Consider the following 19,449-nt stretch of genomic DNA (forward strand, 5'->3'; position numbering starts at 1 on the left):
AGGTTGCCAGGGACAGAAAGATCCAGATTAGACGGTAGCCATGGTGCCTCCGTGGTCCTGTCTTCACGAGTGGCACCACCACCCATCCACCCAGTGCTCAAACCAGAAACCTGCACGTCATCGTAAAGCCCTCCTCCCCCTCAACCCCACAGGCATGCGGTCACCAAGCTCTCAGTGTTGCTGGGACCTGTGTCTGTCCTGTCCCCATCCCCTCCTCCATCCCTCACCTGGACCCCCACAGAAACCTCAGGCATCCTCCCCACCTCTGGCCTCACTCCTCCCACAGCGGTTCCCACACGAGCAGCCAGACTAATGCTTCCTCAAGCACCTATATGTCCCTGCCGCCCACTGTTTAAAACTTCTACCGCTCCTCCCTCAGAATGAGCCCCAGCTCTGCAGGGCAGGGGAGGTCTTGAGACCCTTCGAACCTAGCTCCAAGCAGATCCCCTAGTCCTGGCCCTTCTAGAGTCACCTCCTTGCACTAGAGGGCCAAGTACATTGTCCTCCACTCCCAGGCAAGGCAGCAGCAGGTGTGTTCAGTTTGTGGACTTGCCGTGGACTGACACTGAGTACTTGTTCTGGAATGTTCCATGTCTGCCACAGCACAGGCCTTGTGCACCTGACTCTATCCATCCCTCCCTCAGCATCCCCCATTGGCTGGTCTTCCACCCCCTCTGGATTCTCAGATCCTCCCTCCTGCCTCCACCGCAGGACAGTGAACCACATGCCCCTCTGCCCTCCCCCAGCCCTCGCATGGGGTCCATCACCCCGTGTTGTGGTTGTCAGTTTGCTTCTCTGTCTCCCCTGCTCACTGAGAGCAGGGACTGTGTTGAACCCCAATGTTGAAACCCCATCCCCTAGCCTGGCATATGGCGAGTGCTCCATAAATATTTGTGGAAGGCAGGACTACAACAAGTAAGAGAGAAGAATCTTGTCGAAATCTCCTTCCTAGACCATTCATTTATTCAACAAATAAACAAAGAGGATGGAGAAAAGCAGGCAGAGAGACTGAGAGAAGTCTGCAGGTCCCTGGGGGCAAATAGCTGAGATTCCACACGTGGCCTGAAAAATTGCCACCTCGCCCACGGGGGTTCCTGTGCATTAAAGCATGAAGAACGAGTCTAATCATCTCAGAGTCGGCCAGATGTGCCTGGTGTTGCCATGGCAGCCCCCAGAATTGGGCAGATGTGCCATGAGCATCTTTGGAAAACATCAGGGGACCCCAGAGACTATATGGCCTGGAAGGAAATAGTTCACACTCAAAACGCGGGCATGGAACTGCTCAGTGTGGATTGAGGGTCGTGTAGGATGGTGCCACGGGGACTCTGGGCATCAGAACATAACGAGGAAATGTCTTCCTGTTCTCAAGGCTCTCCCGGCTGCCCCTGTCTGCTCCCTAACCCCATGCTCCCTCCCTAGGTGATCAAGCTTGCCTTCGAGGAGTTTGACTTGGAGAGGGGCTATGACACCCTGACGGTCGGGGATGGTGGGCAGGACGGGGACCAGAAAACGGTCCTCTACATGTAAGTGAAGTAGGCACTCAGGTGGGAGGGCGGGAGCACGGTACCTTGGCTGAGGGGGTGGGATGGGCTTGCTGGGTCTTGCCTGGTCCCCCAGACCACACTGCGACCAGGACAGGTGCCCTGTTGTGCTTCTAGTTTCAGCGACAGTCCCTTCACCTCTCTCTACTCCAGCCAAGGGAAACAGAGCACTGGGCCACATTCTCACTAGGGATTCACAGGAAAAGTGTACAGAACGAGCAGTTCTAGGGAGCAGGGAAATAGAGGTTTTGTGGCTATCTGCTTCGACACAGACTCTCCTGCCACCGAGCAGTTTTTCCTCAAGGCCAAGTACGTCCGTGGTGGTCTGACTTCAGACAGAGACATGAAAGTGCTTTGCTAACCTCCCTGCCTGCTCTTAACTATCTGGGAAGTGGGTGGTTCTAGAGAATTAGGACCACATGGACATACACATTCTCTGAGTCCAGAAAGGTTAGCATCGTATGGTCAGCCAAGGGAGAGGGTGCTAGCGGTCCCTCTGGGATTTCTTGGCTTCTCCTTTGCCCACCACCAATAGCCTGACATGCAGCAGGAAAATGCTCTTGTTTGATGCATATGGTCCAGCTTCAGAGAAACAGACAGGCCTGACCTCATCCATCTCCACTGCCAAAAAGAAGGGGTGATTTTCACATATCCTGAGCACCTACTGTGTGCCCAGGCACTGTGATGGGAACTTTCACATCAATTATCTCATTTAATTCCCACAACAGCCCTGTGAGAAAGATGTTATTATCCCCGTTTAGTAGGTGGGGAAACTGAGGCCCAATGGTTGCAAAAGATGGGTGGTGGCAGAATCAGCACTTGAGTTTGAGTCTTTTGATTTCAGTGAGGGATAGCATCCCTTGCCATACTCCCTCCCAGCCAGGCTAGCTCCAAGCTAATACCCTCTGGTTTTAATAATGAATGAAAGATAGCTATTCAGTAATAACTAGCTTGTCCAGGAGCTGTTCTGTTCTGGGAACTTCCCACACTTTCTCATACCTGCCTGGAGAAGATCCTATCAGGGCAGTTAAAGGACTCATGATGTTACCCGCCAAGTCAGTGACATGGCTAGGACGTGGGCTCTCTCAGGAGAAAGGGAGGAATGTGAGCCCTGCCTATTCCACTGTGTTAATCAGGGTTCGCCAGAGAAAGAGAACCTATAGGGTATATGTAGAGAGAAAGGGGTTTATTGTAAGGAATTGGCTCACATGGTTATGGAGGCTGACAAATCTCAAGATCTGCAGGGTGAGTTGGCAAGTTGGAAACCCAGGAGAGTGATGATGCAATTGTGGTGTGGAGCCAGCAGGCTCAAGACCCAGGAAGAGCTAATGCTTCAGATCAAGTCCAAGCCAGGGAGAAAACCCCCACAATGTCCCAGCTGGAATTCAGAGAAGAATCTTCTCTTAATCAAGGGAAGGCCAGCCTTTTTGTTCAGTTCAGGCCTTCAGCTGATTGGATGAGGCCCACCCACAGTGGGGAGGGCAATCTGCTCACTCCATCTACCATTTAAATGTTAATCTCATCCAAAACCACAGACACACCAGGAATAACATCTGAACAGATATCGTCAGGATACCCCAGGGCCCAGCAAATTCAGATATCCATCTCACCCATCTCTCCCCTACTCTTGGTGCCTCCCCACCACTCACCTGTCCTGGATCACCGACCTATATGGTGTATCCACTCAGTGTGCCCAAGAGGTCCTCCCACAACCCCATGTGCTTTTCCACGGAGAGAACCCTAGAAGAGCAAAGCTAAAAAGACTCTTGGGGATCATACAACCCAATCTCCTTCTTTAACATGGAGTGGAAAAACCCAGAGACGCCCAGCATTTGCCCAAGGTCCCCCCACAAAGAATGGCAGAGCCAGAGCTTATACCCAGATCTTTGCACTAATGTAATGTGAGTGAGCTCCCGGCAAGTCCTGTAGCAGCCCAGGGACTACCCATCACCCCCGGATCTCTTTAGGCCAACGTCCATCTCAAACCTTCAGGGAAACACATGCAACATGGTCAGGCTCCTTTGTTGTCCCAATTGGGTCACACAGGAAAAGCAGAGGCCTTGGCTTCTCTCTTGCTTCCTGCCACCCCGGAGTCAGAGCCAACCCTGGCCTGGCCTCAGTCTACTCGCGTGAGAGCCCCCAGATCAGGGATGTCACACAGGCTGGGCTGGTGAACCCCAGGTGCTCTGTCCCACTCCACCCCCATGGCACTCATGTGCTGAGCATCTCTCTGCAGCCAAGTCATCACCCCCGACCCCAGCTTTGAGACCCAGGGTAGAGCAGACCCATTAACGAAATCGCCCCCTCCACAGCCCGCAGTCCCCGCCTCTACAGTAAGGAAGCCAGGTTTCTTCCAGAAGCCCCAGCCTGTGCACTGGACGCTGGCTCTGCCACTCTGCAGCAAGCTGACCTCAGGGAAGCCGTTGCCCGTGTTGTGCCTTTGTCTTCTCATCTGTGCAGTGGGGATATAACCCCTCCCTCACTGGGCTAATGGGGGCAGTAAATGAGATAATGGGCGTGACGGTGTCACACTTGGATAGGTGCCTGGAAAATGTGAGTTGAGAGAGAAGCTTCCTGTGCTCAAACTTCAGAAAATGTGGCCCAGGGTCACGGCTGTGCTTTACGCCTTATACTGGCGGGGAGGACACATTGACTGAAAGGAATGGCTGGGTTCCCACCAGGGGAAGGGGTTTCTGTCTGTCTTACCTGCAGTACAGTTCACACGAGACATCAGAGGTTACAGGGTGTGGACACCCCTTGAGTAGATCCCATTCCAGCTAGCCCTGCCCCCCGAGCCAGCGAGGACACAGATGTCTCTCATAAGCCCAGGGGTCTGGGCGAGGAAGTGGAGGTTGAGATTCAAGCTCTGCCCGTGGCCGAGGGGGCGAGGCGCTGAGTCCCTGGGCTCCAGTGTCAGGATTTGCCCGAGTGGGCCTGGCCCCGAGATGCTCCTGTAGGTGTCTTCAGTCGGCAGTCATTCTGGTGGGGTGCCGTGGTGGGGCGCACACCTCTAAATCTCTCTCTCCTGACAGCCTGACAGGTACGTCGGTCCCAGATCTCATTGTCAGCACCAACCATCAAATGTGGCTCCTCTTCCAGACAGACGGCAGCGGCAGCTCCCTGGGATTCAAGGCCTCTTACGAAGGTAACGGCTCTTGGGGAGTGAGGGACCCGCCCTGGAGTCAGAGCCTCAGGGTCTGGATGTGGAATCAGCGAGCCCTGGGCTTGAACCTGATTGCGCACTAGCTTCCTCTCCTTGGAGCTCTTGATATTTCTGAGCCCCGGCCTCCATCCTTGTCCAGTGGGTCTTCTGGGTTGTTTTGAGGATTAGCTGAAGTAAATCACTTAGAATACTGGACACACAGCACTGGGCACATACTCAGTTCCATCCCCAACTCATACTAAGCTCATATAGACCTTTAAAAGGTCCCATAAACGGTCTAATCTCAGTTACTTCCTACCTTCACACCGGAGATAGGAGCTTCCCAAGCTGCTACCCACTAGGGGTGTTAGAGTGATGAGGGGTTGTGCACAGTGCTAGGACAGACTCACGCCTGAGGAGGGTACAGATGAGGGTGATGATGTTCATCTCTTGATGGAAATAGCCATTAAGGGAATGGCAGGCGCTGGGTCCCAAGAGATGCCACCAGCGTCACCCTTCCCTGCACTTCCATGTCTCCTGTTGACTCATGACTGCTAATGCCGACCCCCCACAGAAAGGGGAGAGAAGCCATCCCGCAGGGATTTGTGAAGGCCCTGTTAGGTGTCAGGCCCCAGGCCAGCACTAGGGAGCAGATGCATCAGGCCCAGGCCCTGTGGCAAGGGGCTCACTCATTCTGCAAAAGCTGGGGAGCTATTGCAGTCAGGGGGGCGTGGCAGAGCCCGTGGAGAAGGGCAGGCATCTTCCGGGGCATCAGGAAATGTTTTATCCAGAAAGGGGGCCTTATGTCTTTAAAATGACAAGGTGACTACTAGAGAGACGGGAGGGAGAGGCGATCTTCCTGCACCCCAACTCAGAGACCTGAGCGTTCTACAGGAGGCTGTTTAGGGGGAGCAGTGCCAAAGACTCATTCCACTCCGTGGGCCTCACGCCCCAGTGCTCAGGGGTCCTTCTGTACCAGGACCTGGACTGTCTCCACCCTGGATGCACAGCGTGTCCTGGGGCTGCCCTAACAAAGAGCCTCACACCGGATGGCTTGGTTCAAAGGCAATGTGTTCTCTCACAGCTGGAGGCTAGGTGTCAGGAGGCAGTGCTCCCCCTGCGACTCTGGGTAGCGTCCTTGCCTCTTCCTAGCTTCCCTGGTGTTCTTTGGCTTGTAGCTGTAGCTCTTCGGTCTCTACTTCCGTTGTCACATGCAGCCCTGTGTGACTCTCTCCCCCTCTTATAAGACACCACTCATAACAGATAAAGGGTCCTCCCTACCTCCAGTATGACCTCATCTAAACTTGATTACTTCTGCAAAGAACCGATTTCCAAATAAAGTCACGTTCACAGTCGCCAGGGGTTAGGATCCAACATATCTTTTGGGGAAGACAATTCAACCCATAACAGGAGGCCAGGCCATATTTCCTGCACTAACATTGTCATAGCTCAGTGCCCACTGGGGTGAGGACAATGACTGCACTGTTCTAAGATCAGGAAGCATATGTCTGGATGAGACAGAGCAGCAGGCAGAAAGCATCTATTGCAGTGGTTCTCAACAAGTGGGTCACGACCCCTTTGGAGGTCGAACGACCCTTTCACAGGGGTCGCCTAAATACATCCTGCATATCCGATATTTACATTACGATTCATAACAGTAGCAAAATTACAGTTATGAAGTAGCAACAAAAATAATTTTATGGTTGGGGGTCACCACAACATGAGGAACTGTATTAAAGGGTCGCGGCATCAGGAAGGTTGAGAACCACTGATCTATTGGGTGGCAAGCGCTGAGTTCAAATCCTGGTTCTCTGGCTTTCTAGCTCCATTTCTTCATCTGTGAAGTGCAGATAAAAATACAACCTAGCTCCCAGGGCTCCTGTGAAGATTACGCTTAGATAAAGAATGTGAAAGTAAGAAGCGCCACACATTGCAACACAATAAGTGAGTAACTAAGGAGTGCAGACATAGGTAGTTAAAAGAATGGGCTCTTCTGGTGCCTGGAGTTACACTCAAGTAGCTGTGGGGCGGTGGGAAGAACATCAGGCAGGAAATCAGGAGATGCAGATTCAGGTCCAAGCTCTGGCACTCACTGCTTTGAAAAGGGGAATGAACTCGGGCACGGAGTTTCTAAGGTTCCCCCCTTTCTGAACTTCTGTGGGTGTTCCGCAATGATTGTTTCCAAAGCGGGAGGAATGATCCTGTCATCCACATGCCCTTACTCTGTCCATATTTTATCCATGGCTCAGGTTAGACATAAATAGCATGAGCTTGAAAGACAGGCCAGTACACCAGTCCACATGCAGAAAGATCTCGATGGGCGGGGCTGTGGGCTAAATTACCATGACCAGATGAAGCAGGGATAACTGTCAAGCATGTTTTAAGGTTCAAAAACTTAGCTACTAGAATTATTAGTGTGCTTTCTTCTGTTCTGATCAGGCATCAGAGAATTGAACTTAGACGTGGGGACCGCAGCTTGAGATGGACACGGAGAGGACATAAGGCAAGCCCAATGAGAAACGCTTATCCGGGGTAGAGTAATCTCAAGGGAGACCTGAGAGCTGGGTCCAAATATTTGAAGGATTGTTTCGTGGGAAAGAAGAATTAGGCCTGTTTGGTGCAATCTCATTGGAATAGAAAGGGACTTGCTGAGAGCTCCGTGTGCCAGAAGCTTTATGTTCATTATCTCGGGGTTTGCAGTGCCATGTAAAGACTTGGAGGGCCCTCAGGGACCACCATGGTGGGGCAATAAATGGAGATAATAACGATCTCACAACATGTTAAGAAAGGGAAAGGAGATCACAGAAAGCTCCTGGCAGGGTGTCGGGCACAGAGGAACTTCCCCTGGAGGCTCCTAAAGTTCCTCTCCACCCACACCTTCCAGGATTGCACTGCTCTCCACTGGGTGTCCTTCTCTGCCCGGGGACACGGCTCCTTGCCATCCGCAGATGGCCAGATGACCTGTGCTTGCTCTGATAGGCCCTGGTTCTAGGGCCCCACCTCACACCTGCACTCCCACCTGGGCCCTGCCTCACACCCGCACTCCCCACCTGGGCCCTGCCTCACACCCGCACTCCCCACCTGGGCCCTGCCTCACACCCGCACTCCCCACCTGGGCCCTGCCTCACACCCGCACTCCCCACCTGGGCCCTGCCTCACACCCGCACTCCCCACCTGGGCCCTGCCTCACACCTGCACTCTCCACCTGGACCCTGCCTCACACCTGCACTCCCCACCTGGGCCCTGCCTCACACCTGCACTCCCCACCTGGACCCTGCCTCACACCTGCACTCCCCACCTGGGCCCTGCCTCACACCTACACTCCCCACCTAGGGCCTTCGCTGCCCAGACTGGCTGAGAAATGAGATGGTTCACTGTGGCCACAGTGTAGGGTGTGGAGGCAGAGGTGGCAGAAGGCAGATCCTGGCCACGGAGAGCCTTGAGGCTTCATAAAGGGTTTGCACCTTGTCCAGTGGGAAGAACCGATGAAGGACCACATGTCAGGATGGGCCTGCCTTTCCCTTCTTGTCCCTCTACCACTGACCGTTTATTGGAGGGGTGAAGCCGATTGATCTCACACCTTCATGATGAAGAGCCCCCTGTACTGTAAAAAAGGGTGATTGAGTTCCCTGGCATCTGCTGCGACTGTGTCCCCTAAGCTGCTCTCGGGGCTTCTCCCACCTGCAGCCACCTGCCTCTTCAGTGCTCTGGCCGCTCCCTCGGAGCACCTGCACGGTTCCTCACTGCCCTTCAGGGTGGGTACCTTTCAGTGTCTGTCCTTAGCCTCCCATCCTCTCTTTGTAGAACCTTCCACAGTTGATCACATCCATTCTCATGGCTCCAGCCTCAACCTAAATGCCAGTGACTTCCAAATCTGTTCCCACTTGCATTTTAGTCCACTGGTGACACATTTTATATAGCTTCTCCCTCGGACATCTCAAACCTAACCCATCTGTATTAGTCTGCTCATAATGAAATGCCATAGGCTGGGTGGCTTAAACAGAAATTTATTTTCTCACAATTCTAGGCTAGAAATACAAGAGCAAGGTTCTGGCTGATTGAGTGTTGGTCCAGGCTCTCTTTCTGGCTTGCAGATGGCTGCCTTTCACGTGGCCTTTCCTCAGTGCATGCACACAGATAGACAGAGAGCAAGCCCTCTTTGTCTCTTCTCATAGAGATGCTAACCCTGTGGGATCAGGGCCCCACCCATATGACCTCATTTAACCTTTATTACTTCCTTTGAGGCCCCATCTCCAAATACAGCCACATTGGGGGCTAGGCCTTCAGCATAGTAATTGGGCAGGGTCTGAGGACACAAACATTCATACTTAACACCATCCAAAACGAAGCTCTTCATCTCCCCCTCCCCACAGCCTCTGCCCCTGTGTCCCCATCTTAAGAAACAGTGTCACCATCCATGCCGTCACTCCTCCTCCTTTCACCTCCTCCTCCCTCTCCCAGCGCTAACTCTGTCCTGGACTCTGACAGTTCTCCCTCTGCAGCGCCCCAGCCCCTTGTCTTGGCAGCTGCCAGGCCTCATCGCCTGTCACTTGAGTGATAGCACAGGCCTCCTGCCCTGACTTGAGCCCCCACCCTCCCCCATCTGCCACTTGCAGCACAGCCATGTCCCAGAATCCAAACGTCCCAGAATCCAAACCTGGCAGTTTCCTCCTCCTCAGAACAACTTTCAGGACAACTCCGCATTGCTTTCGGGTAAGGTAGTCATTCGCTTGGCACTCCAGGCTCTCCATGATGGTAATTCCAAGCCAAAGTCTGGTTTTTATGAATCCATTCTAGGCAGAATTCCAGTTTATTCATCTCTATAGTCCACAGGGCCTAGCCCAGGGTCCGGCACACAGCGTGTGCTCAGTAAAGCTCACAGAATTAAATTGTAATGACATTTTGCACGGGCTCACTAGGACACCCTTCCTCAGCACCCTTCCAATCCCCTATCCCCCACTTCACCAGCTCCCAGAACTCGGGTGCCGAGAGCCCACAACTTCTCCACTGCCCCCTGGGCTTTAGGGTCAGACAAACCCAACTTATAATTGAGTTCTGCTACTGGCTCTGTGCATGACCTTCAGCCAGTCTCTCATCTCCGAGCCTGAGTTTTCTCATGACTGAAAGGGGCTGATAAACGTTTATCTCACAGGGAGGGGTCTTACAAGGACTCGGTGTAGTGAAGTGAGGGCCTGGCATTTAGCAAACACTCGGTTAAACGCCTGCTCCCCTCCCCTGCATCTCCTCTCCCAAGCTGCATCCATGGCCCCAAGCCTCAAAATGACCTTCATCCCCCCCTCTGCGCCCTCTTCTAATCCTAGCTTCTGGCAGATCCCCTACAGCACAACTTGGCTCAGGGATGGGAGGGTGGCAGGGATGCAGATGTTCCACAGGTGGCATGAGGCCCCTGAGAGCAGAGACCTCCTCCAGGCACACCTGGCCCACCCTCATCAATACCCCCTCTGCCCCAGTTCGCGTAGAGAGAAGCTTCCTTGGGGGCAGGCAGGTAACATTGAAGTATTACCCCTTTCTGCCCCTTGTTAAAAGTGTGATCCCCAATGGGAAAATTGGGAGATGTATTTCCTGAAAATTCTTCCAGCTCTGCTTGCCACACTTCCAGGGTGAGGTGGGGGAGGGGACTCAGGCTCCATCAATATCCGAGGAGTCTGAGCTGGAAACTCAGTCCCCCTGCATAGGGACAGCCAGCTGTAGGAAATGCATTCACAGTTGCAACTGCTTTGCTTCCGAGTAGAACAAGAAATATTTAAGGAGCAGGCAATTAGCATTTACCAGAAACATAAAATTACATACAACTTGCTAACAAGTTTTATCATCAATCTGGGAGTCTCCTGGCTTCCTGACTTGGTGCCTGGGATCTGCAGCCTGGAGCTAAATCTGGGAGCCTGGCCCAGTGCAGGAAGGAGTGGGGCTGACCCTGGAGACAGGGAGGAGCGAGGGAATAGAGGTTATGCAGAAAGGTTGCCCCCTGGTCCAGGGCATTCATGTTGGAAATGAGGCCCCCTGGGTATTCAGTACTGCCAAAGCCCCTATTATGTGTCACAGATACTGTTCCGGACATCAGGGCCACAAGGACAACAAGACAGTCTGTGGCTGCACCCAAGTCATAATCTGTCTTCATTAGAGACGAGGCAGTGCGAGAAGATGGGAAATATCAAGGAGGGGCAACTAATCTTGCTTGAGGGCATCAGGGAGGGCTTCCTGGAGGAGCTGGTGTCTGAGACAGACCTGGAAGGATGAAAAGGAGCTGGTCAGCATTTCTGAGAAAGATTGGCTTAGAGAGCTGGCGTGTGCGTAGGGTTGGAGCTAAGACTTGTGCAGAAATAAAGATTTAGAGCAAGTAGGGAGATGATGGCCGAGACTAGCCCTCTCTCTGCCAGCAGTGCCTCCATCCCCTCTGCTGGTGGGCACAGCTGAGCCTCCTGAAAGAAGGTGCTGGAGCTGGGCCGGATAGGAGCCCAAGGGCAGCAGACCAGCACCATCGACTCCACTCCTTTCCAGACACTGCCTTTCCTCCTATTGGAATAGCATGCATGTGACCATTTTCACCCCAAATCTCCTATTTTCAGGACACCTCTGCTTCCTGTTTCATCCCCATAAGCGTAGAAGACCAAACTTTCTTACCTCTTTCAAGAATGGCACCAAGCATGTTCCAAAGACACCAACTGCGTTTCCATGATACCCTTAAGGCTTCCTCAGGCACCAGGAGCTAGAGTTTATCTAGATCCAGGCAGCAGCTGCCTCCTCTCAGGAAAGCCCAGTGGGGCCCATGCTGTGCCCATCTGTCCTGGCCCTTGGGGGAAAGGGGACAAACAGCTAGAGGATGCCACAGCATTACAATTTGACAGGAAATGATTTGTCCCTGAGATGTACTCACCAAATACAGGGGCTTTTACAAATGGCAAGCTCCAGTTTGGAGCAAATGCAGACAGCTTCGAGGCCACCTAGATATTATACTTGTCTGTATTCACCCCTTCTCGTAACCTGCATCAGCCTGTCACATGCCCAGGACAGCACTGTGGAGGATGGAGGTGAGGAGGGAAGCATGTCAGCCACTTCAGCTACCCAGACCCCTGTCCTATCTGTGAAACTCATGTGCAGAGAGAGGTGCACAAATACCCCCACGGTACACATACAGGTGCTTTGTGTCTCCTGCCTCCTTGTGCCCTTCCCATCAGAAGGAGACGTGGAGTGGGATGTGGTTCTAAGTCAAGCCATGAGATCCGGGTATGCCCAGAGGTCGTCTTTATGCATCAAATATGCCCAGTCACTCGCCAGGGGGTTGCGCTGGTTGAACAATGGATCTGTGGCACTTAGTATGCTCAAGACTGTGCTCAGTTGTAGACACACATCCCTCCTGCTCTCTAGAGAGCATCATCAAACCCCCGGCCTTGAGGAACTGACGGCGTACAAAACAAAGCATGAACGAACTTCCAGTCCTTGAACCAGGCTCTTGTGGTCTCCGTCAGACCACCTACCTCGTCCTTCTTCATCACTTCCTGCCGCATGGAAGTTCTAACTCTTCTCCGACGAGACGCTCCCTTCCTCCGAGTCTCCTTTCCCCCTTCTCTCCTCCCATCCTCCCCTGTCATCCCTCAAACACTTACCGAGTGTCTCCTCTGTGCCTTGCGCTCTACTAGAAGCTGGAGGGAGACATTTCAAAAGCCTGTCTCCTTCCTCAAGAAACTTTTCACTTCACAGGGAGAATCATAAGGCAAAGCCGCAGCTGTCACAGGAAGTCCTCCTAGGGGCTGGGAGTGGGAGAGAGCGCCTGGCTCGGCCGGGACATCCTAGGCAAGATCTCAGCCTGGGAAGCACTGGGGCTGACATGAATGGTGACGCTTTGTCTGGCAGACAAGCAGGGGTGTTCATTCGGGAGCAGAGGGACAGCAGGTGCCAAGTTAGAGCCACGGGAGAGCCAGCTGGGCTCTGCCAACAACAGGCCAAGCCTGACAGTGAGGTAACACCTACTGGTCCCTGGGTACATGCCATGTGCCGGACATTTTGATAATTGTCTTATATACACAAGCTCATTAAATCCTCAGAACAACCCTGTAAGGTGGGTGTTTTTACCACCACTTCCATTTTACAGATGACAAAACTGGGGCTCAGAGAGAATGAGAAATGGGTTCCAGGTCTACTCCTTAGTGCAGGGCCAGGATTTAGGCCCAGCATTCCCTGCCACCAGAGCCCTCGCTTGTCACCGCCACTCTACCTTGCCTTCCCACAGGTCGCTCAGTTTTGTGGTGTACAAAGCTCAAGGTCAGTGATGGCCAGAGATGAAGCTGCGGTGGACGGCCTGGGCCAGTGATGGCGAACCTTTGAGCTCGGCATGTCAGCATTTTGAAAAACCCTAACTTAACTCTGGTGCTGTGTCACATATAGAAATTTTTTGATATTTGCAACCATAGTAAAACAAAGACTTATATTTTTGATATTTATTTTATATATTTAAATGCCATTTAACAAAGAAAAATCAACCAAAAAAATGAGTTCGCGTGTCACCTCTGACACACATGTCATAGGTTCACCATCACTAGGCAAAGGTCCTGCCCTGCCGAGGAGATAGGCTTTTAGGAAGCTAGGAGAGAATCAGTGAGCAGGACGTGGTGATAAATGGATTTTTATTTCTGAGCGATCTCACGCTGCTTACAGTTCAGAAGAGAGGGAAGAAGCAGGGGACCCATTCTTGCCTGATGCCACCATCCAGGTGAGAAATTATAGGGGAGACAAAGGCAGTGGGGGAAGGGCCTAGAGCTGAGGGGCCTGATGTGTGGAGGAGGAGGAGCCATATGAGGTGTTAACGAGGACTGTGGATGAGAGGGGAGACAAGATCCAGGCTGATTCCATGTCTGGCTTGGGCCACCTCCAGAAGCCTCCTCTAGCCCCGAGGCCTACACTGCCCTCTGCTCTCCCTGAGGCTCTGTGGTCAGAGGCACATCTCCTCCCCTGCCCTCATCATTTACGCTGTAATTATTCCCATACCCACCTGACTAGGGCTTCTCCAAGGGCAGGGCCATGGGTCAGGCTGCTCTGTGTCTTTAGTGCTGACTGTGGCATTTGGCAGTTTCCATGGAATAAATATTAGCTGGACTCACACACTGAACAGGATAGTCTGTGTTCCAGGCGCTATGTTAGTGCTGGGTGCCGAGTCAGCATCAGCAATTAACCAATGCCCACCTTCATAGGATGCACTTCGGGTGGGAACAGGAAACAAGATCAGCCTGGCAGCCGGAGGCGGGGAAAGGGGCTGAGTGAGTGAATCGAGGGAAGAGGTAGTTAAGCTCCATGGGGGTGGAGATTTTTGTCCTTTTTTCCCCACTTCTGTACCCCCGACGACTAGAACAATTAACTAACAAAATAAATAGGTGAATACTTAGAAAGGACAGTCAGTGCTATGACGGAAGAGAATGGGGTGCAAAGAGAGAGAAGGAAATGGGGAGCATCCAGGCTGCTTTGTCCAGGGGGCATCTTTGAGGAGGCAACCTCTTACACTGCAGTCTACAGTGTGAGGCGTGGGAATATGAAAGGGTGAGGTGAAGAGGCCCCGGCTGAGAGAACAGTGAATAAACGAAGGAACAAATGAATCGCATCCATTTGTAAAAGCACCAAATTGCAGCCCAAGCTCGGATACCCCCTCCTCCCTGCATGCAGCGCTGCCCTTCCTGGAGCACATCAAACGGAGAATTTATGGCGACACATGATGCAGTTCCCGCTGAACAGACATTGTCATAAAAGAGGGCTGCAATTTGGTATTAGAAATTGAAAAACCTGGGAGAAGACCGAGGTTGATCACAGAGGATGGGAACAGCACCGCTGAGAACGGGGAAAGCAAATAGGCTGAGCAGAGGCCAGCGTGATGGAATTCGGAGGCGTCTGCGAAGCGCTCATCTCGTGTCCCCAGCTTGCTTTTGGTAGGCAAAGGGAGAGAGAGAGAGGTAAACATTATCGAATGGAATTACGTTAGGCCAGACAACGGGGAATTGCATGCATGATTTTCTCCCAGTCAGAATTTGGTTTATCTATTTGCACTTCGGGGCCCTGACATCGGACTTGGTCGGCACCTGACCAGAAGGTCAAGGTCAAGCACCTTTCAGGCAGAGCAGTAGAGGACAGGGAGCCCTCTGCAGAAAGGCACGAGGCCTTGGTCCCCGTGTTCCCAGCAGAGGTTGATGCCTGGCTTGGAAGGAAGGCCCAGATCAAGACAGGGTGTCAGAGGGACAGAAGCCAGGCACCAGCCCCCTCTACCTTCCTGGAAAGAGCTCCCAAACTGCTATTCCTCCTCTCCCCTCCACCCAATCCTGGCTCTGTGGTCTTTACATTCCCCTCTCCAATGCCTTGCACCTCTTTGCCAAAAGCCCCCTTAAACTTGACTTCCCCTTGAGGTCATCATTACCCTACAGCCCTCTGCAGCGTAAGCAACTCATGTCCCCAGGCCATGACTGTCTGTTGGAGAGGTGGGCTCATGTGCTCACTCTGCATTCTATTCCACCTGTGTAAACCCTTCTCCTTTGACCTTATGCTGTCTCCCTCCACCTGCGCCGCTTTCTACCTTCCTCATCATCTCCAGTCTCTTCCTCTCTCCTCTGGTTATCACCTTGCCTCTCAGTTTCTTGATCTTCTCACTTCCTCTCTGTGCACTCCAGTCAGACCTTGATCTCCAGCACCTCTGAAATCTTAACTCCACCCATCTGCTCTGTCACCCTTCGTCTCTCCAGCTTCTCCACTCATCGCCCCCGCTCCTCCTGTTCATCATCCTTGACCTCTCGATTCTCCACCCCCACCTGCTCTTCTCACTTCTCTTCTTATTTAGCCTAAGCCCTTGGGTAACCCCTCAGCCATACCCTCTTTTAACAATACCCTCAACTCCTTGCCCCATTGTCCTTCCATTTCTCCATACCCAACCCGCCCCTCAATCAGTCCTGCAGCCCTTCCTCCTTTTCTGCGGGATCCACGTCACTGAGGGCTTCTGGGACAAGTCGCACAGTCCTGCTCTTGGTTTCCCTATAAATGAGGCATCTCCATCCATCCTTGTTGGGCCCCAGAGGTGCATCGAAGTCCATCCAGCCATGAGTTCCTCTTCTCCAGAGTGATTGCTTTAGACATTCTTGTCAACATCTAATCTTCCTCCCCAGGACTGGTTGCTCACTCTCAGCAAAGACCATGACCTCCTCCTTTACTTAGAAAACAGAGCCTGTGTCATCATCATAGGATCTCCTTCAGCCTTCTGTGATCCTACCTCAACACTCATTGCAATCACCTCTTCCCTTGTCCCCCCAAGAGTCCCCAGGTCTCTCAGGCCCCACCCCAGCGAGTGACTTTCAGGCAGGGCAGGGGAGCACAAGGGAGCCCATTCCTCCTGCCTTCTCTAGAGTCTCATGCCCTTGGCCCTCCATATCTTCAGTTAACTATGTAATATCTCTCATCCTCTCTGTCTACCTCTATATTTTATGTGTCTATCTCTATCTTTATCTCTCTTTCTATATCTCTCTCTCCTTCCCTGGCATTTAAGCATGGTTAGGTTTCTCCCATCTTAAAAATATTTTAAACTGCCCCCTTAAGTCCATACTCCTCATGTGTTATCACCTAACTTCTCTCTACTCTGTCACTTCCAGGAAATGACATTTTTAAGTGGCATCCACTCTTCCTGTATCATCTTCCTCTTCTCCCATTAGGTGTTGGTCCCATTGTTACACTCAGTCTACTCCCCGCTAACTCGCCACTGACCTTCACTAACCTGCTTTTCAGTCCTGTGTAAACTTCCCTGCAGCATGCGATGCTGTTGAGCTCCTTGAAGCTCATTCTTCTCTAAGCTTCTGAGGCCCCACTTTCCCCAGGATTTAATCTAACATTGTGCTGGTCTCTACAGTGGTCCTAAGGGTTCTGCCCTGGACTGACAACTCTTCTCACTCTCCTTGGGTGGTCTCATCCTTCGCATAGCTTCTTTTATCATCTGTGAGCTGAATCCAAATTCTGTATTTCTAGAGCAGATTTTTCTCCTGAACTTAAGACCCATGACACCACTTTCTACTAGCTGTGTCCACTTGGATGTGCCTGTGTCCACTCAGCATGCCCTACTGCTGACCCCCAGACCTGCCCCTCCTCCCGCATTCTTATCTTAGTGGAAGCACACCCAGGGTCCAAGGCCCACCCTCCCGTCACTGTAGACCCATGCCTCTCCCTTATCCCCTGTATCCTCACTCTCCGTGGGCCTATGGCTTCTTCTAGCTTCAGGCCTCCCAGATCTTTCTGTCTCTTTCCATCCCCTCTGCTAGTGCCCAGTCCAGGATGCTACCAGAACACCTCCCATATTACTGTGAGCCTCCCACCAGAAAGGAGGCTCCAGAGAGGCAGGGCTATGTCTGCCCCATTCTCCCTGAACCCCCAGGGCTGGGTGCAGTGGCTCACTAAGTAGACATGCAGGCATTTGTTAAATGAGTGAATGATCCCTCTGCCTCCAGAATGACTGCTCCTGGCTGTTCTCCAGACAACAGTCGGGGTGATCTTTCAGAATATACAATATGAAATGCTAAATAGAATGGATCCCTTTGTGGACTCCCAATTGCCTATTATCTGTAGCTCACTCTTATTAGCAGATCTCACAGGCCCTTCCATGGGTTGGCCCTGCTGCTTTCTCCAGCCACATCTCTCAGCACCTTGCCAACAGTACCTTGTATGTAGAAAGGCAATATTGCACAGTGGTTAGGAGCCCTGGGACCATTCAACCTATTTGGATCTTTGATCCACCATTCTCTAGCTCTATGGCCTTACATGATTGATCTGTGCCTCAGTTTCTTTCATTTTAAAATGGCTATAATAGTATTACCTCTCAGGGTTACTGTAAGGATGAAATGAGTCAATCTATCTAAAGTGCTCCTAGTGACTGCCAGCACATAACCAGCACCAGAGTTATTAGTTATAACAACTGTTAGCCAGTTAGTATCACTGTTGTCATTGCAATCCTACAGTCTTACCACTGAGACTTTGCATGGCCTCATCTCCACCTCAAGGGTGCTTCTTCTCCCTTCTCTCCCACTCATTCCTCTCTTTTTTTCCCCAGCTTCCCTGAAATATAATTAACAGATAACATCGTGTAAGTGTGTGTACAACATGATGACTTGATATGCGTATATATTGTGAAATGGTTATTGCGATATGATTAGCCAACACAACCATCATCTCATATAGTTACAATTTGTGTGTGTGTGATGAGAACTTTTAACATCAACTCTTTTCGCAACTTTCAAATATACAATATAGTATTGTGAACTATAGTCACCATGCTGTGCATTATGTCTCCAGAACTTACTCATCTTATAACTGGAACTTTGTACCCTTTGACCAACATCTCCCCATTCCCTCATCACCCCAGCCTTGGCAACCACTGCTCTACTCTTTGTTTCTATGAGTTTAGATTTGTTAGATTCCATGTATAAGTGAGATCATACAGTATTTATCTTTCTCTGTCTGGCTTATGTCATGTAGCATAATGCCCTCAAATTTCATTCATTTTGTCACAAATGGCAAGATTTCCTTCTTGATTATGGCTGAATAATGCTCCAGAGTGTGTGTGGGTGTGTGGGTATGGGTGTGTGTGTGTATGTACACTACATTTTCCTTATTCATTCATCTATCCATGTCTCGGCTATTGTAAATGATGCTGCAATGAATCCCCCTGTCGTTTCACCTGCTGGCTCCTGCCCAGGCTTCAGACCTCAGCTTAGACATTACCTCCTCCAAGAAGCCTTCCCTGATTCCAGGGCTGGGACTGGGGTGAGGGGAGCAAGGCACTCACCTTGGGCATAAAATTTAAAGGAGTTGAAGGATGCCAAAAAACTCAGTAATTAAGACAAATATTTTAATGTAAATTTAAAATCAAGATTAATTGAAAATGTCGATGATTGAAAACATCAACATTTGAAATAACCACAGGCTCTGATGATCAGGACTAGGGTGAGACCAGTGAGGTGAGTCATCCAAGTGCAAGGTCAGATCTGGTCTTCAGTTTAGGTCTTGGTACTTTTCTTAATGTTGGATTGCATTCCTAGTCATTAATTTTGGGTTCCTAAAAAAATATTACACTCTATGAGATATTGTGTTGATTGCTGAGCTTTTGCTGACCCCTGAAGTTTTTGTGCCCAAGGTTAGTGCCTCACTCCCCACATCCTGTTTCCAGCCCCACCCTCCAAGTTTGCGTTAGGTGTCCTTCTGGGCCCTTCCATAGCACAATCACACAGTGTCATAAATACCTTCTCCCTCGCCATCACAACTAGGTTGTTCGGCCATGGACAGCAGGACCCAAGTCCAGATCTCTGGTCTCTAGCACAGGGACTGGCACATAGCAGGTCCTCTGGTGGCACTGACGGCAGGAGAAATGGGGTGGATGTGGGCATGGGGGAAGGCCCATACCTACACCTGGGGGAGAGCTGGCAGATTCCTCCCGCCCGCTGAGGACGCTGGTCCTCTTGAGCTGATCACACCCTCAGACTAGCAGCTGTTGGCAGGGACATTGAAGGTGTACCCCACATGTGTATCTTCTACAGCACGGTGGGACCTCACTAAGCAACCTTAAGTCTGGGACTTAGCTTACGGAGTAGGATTCAGCTGTCTTCAGATGCTGGGTAACTTCCATTCGGTCTCTGAATGGCTGCAGTGACAGCCCTTGCCAGGGTCTCACACCCCGGGTAAAAGGGAACCCCTGGAAGAAGGAGGGCCTTACTGCTTGCTTCTCCAGATTAATTTGTCCCA

At 51.5% G+C, this 19,449-nt stretch overlaps 1 protein-coding gene across 1 annotated transcript in view; it reads left to right on the forward strand.

The window, feature by feature from the left end:
* CSMD2 (CUB and Sushi multiple domains 2) overlaps positions 1 to 19,449 on the forward strand; it is a 565,161-nt gene that overhangs the window by 324,351 nt on the left and 221,361 nt on the right. The window contains exons 11-12 of the mRNA XM_059686241.1: positions 1,420 to 1,523; positions 4,574 to 4,686. Coding sequence (XP_059542224.1) covers positions 1,420 to 1,523; positions 4,574 to 4,686 — 217 coding nt within the window. The remainder of the gene's footprint in view (positions 1 to 1,419; positions 1,524 to 4,573; positions 4,687 to 19,449) is intronic.

Source organism: Myotis daubentonii, chromosome 3 (assembly GCF_963259705.1).
Source record: "Myotis daubentonii chromosome 3, mMyoDau2.1, whole genome shotgun sequence".
In the NCBI taxonomy this organism is placed as follows: Eukaryota; Metazoa; Chordata; class Mammalia; order Chiroptera; family Vespertilionidae; genus Myotis; species Myotis daubentonii.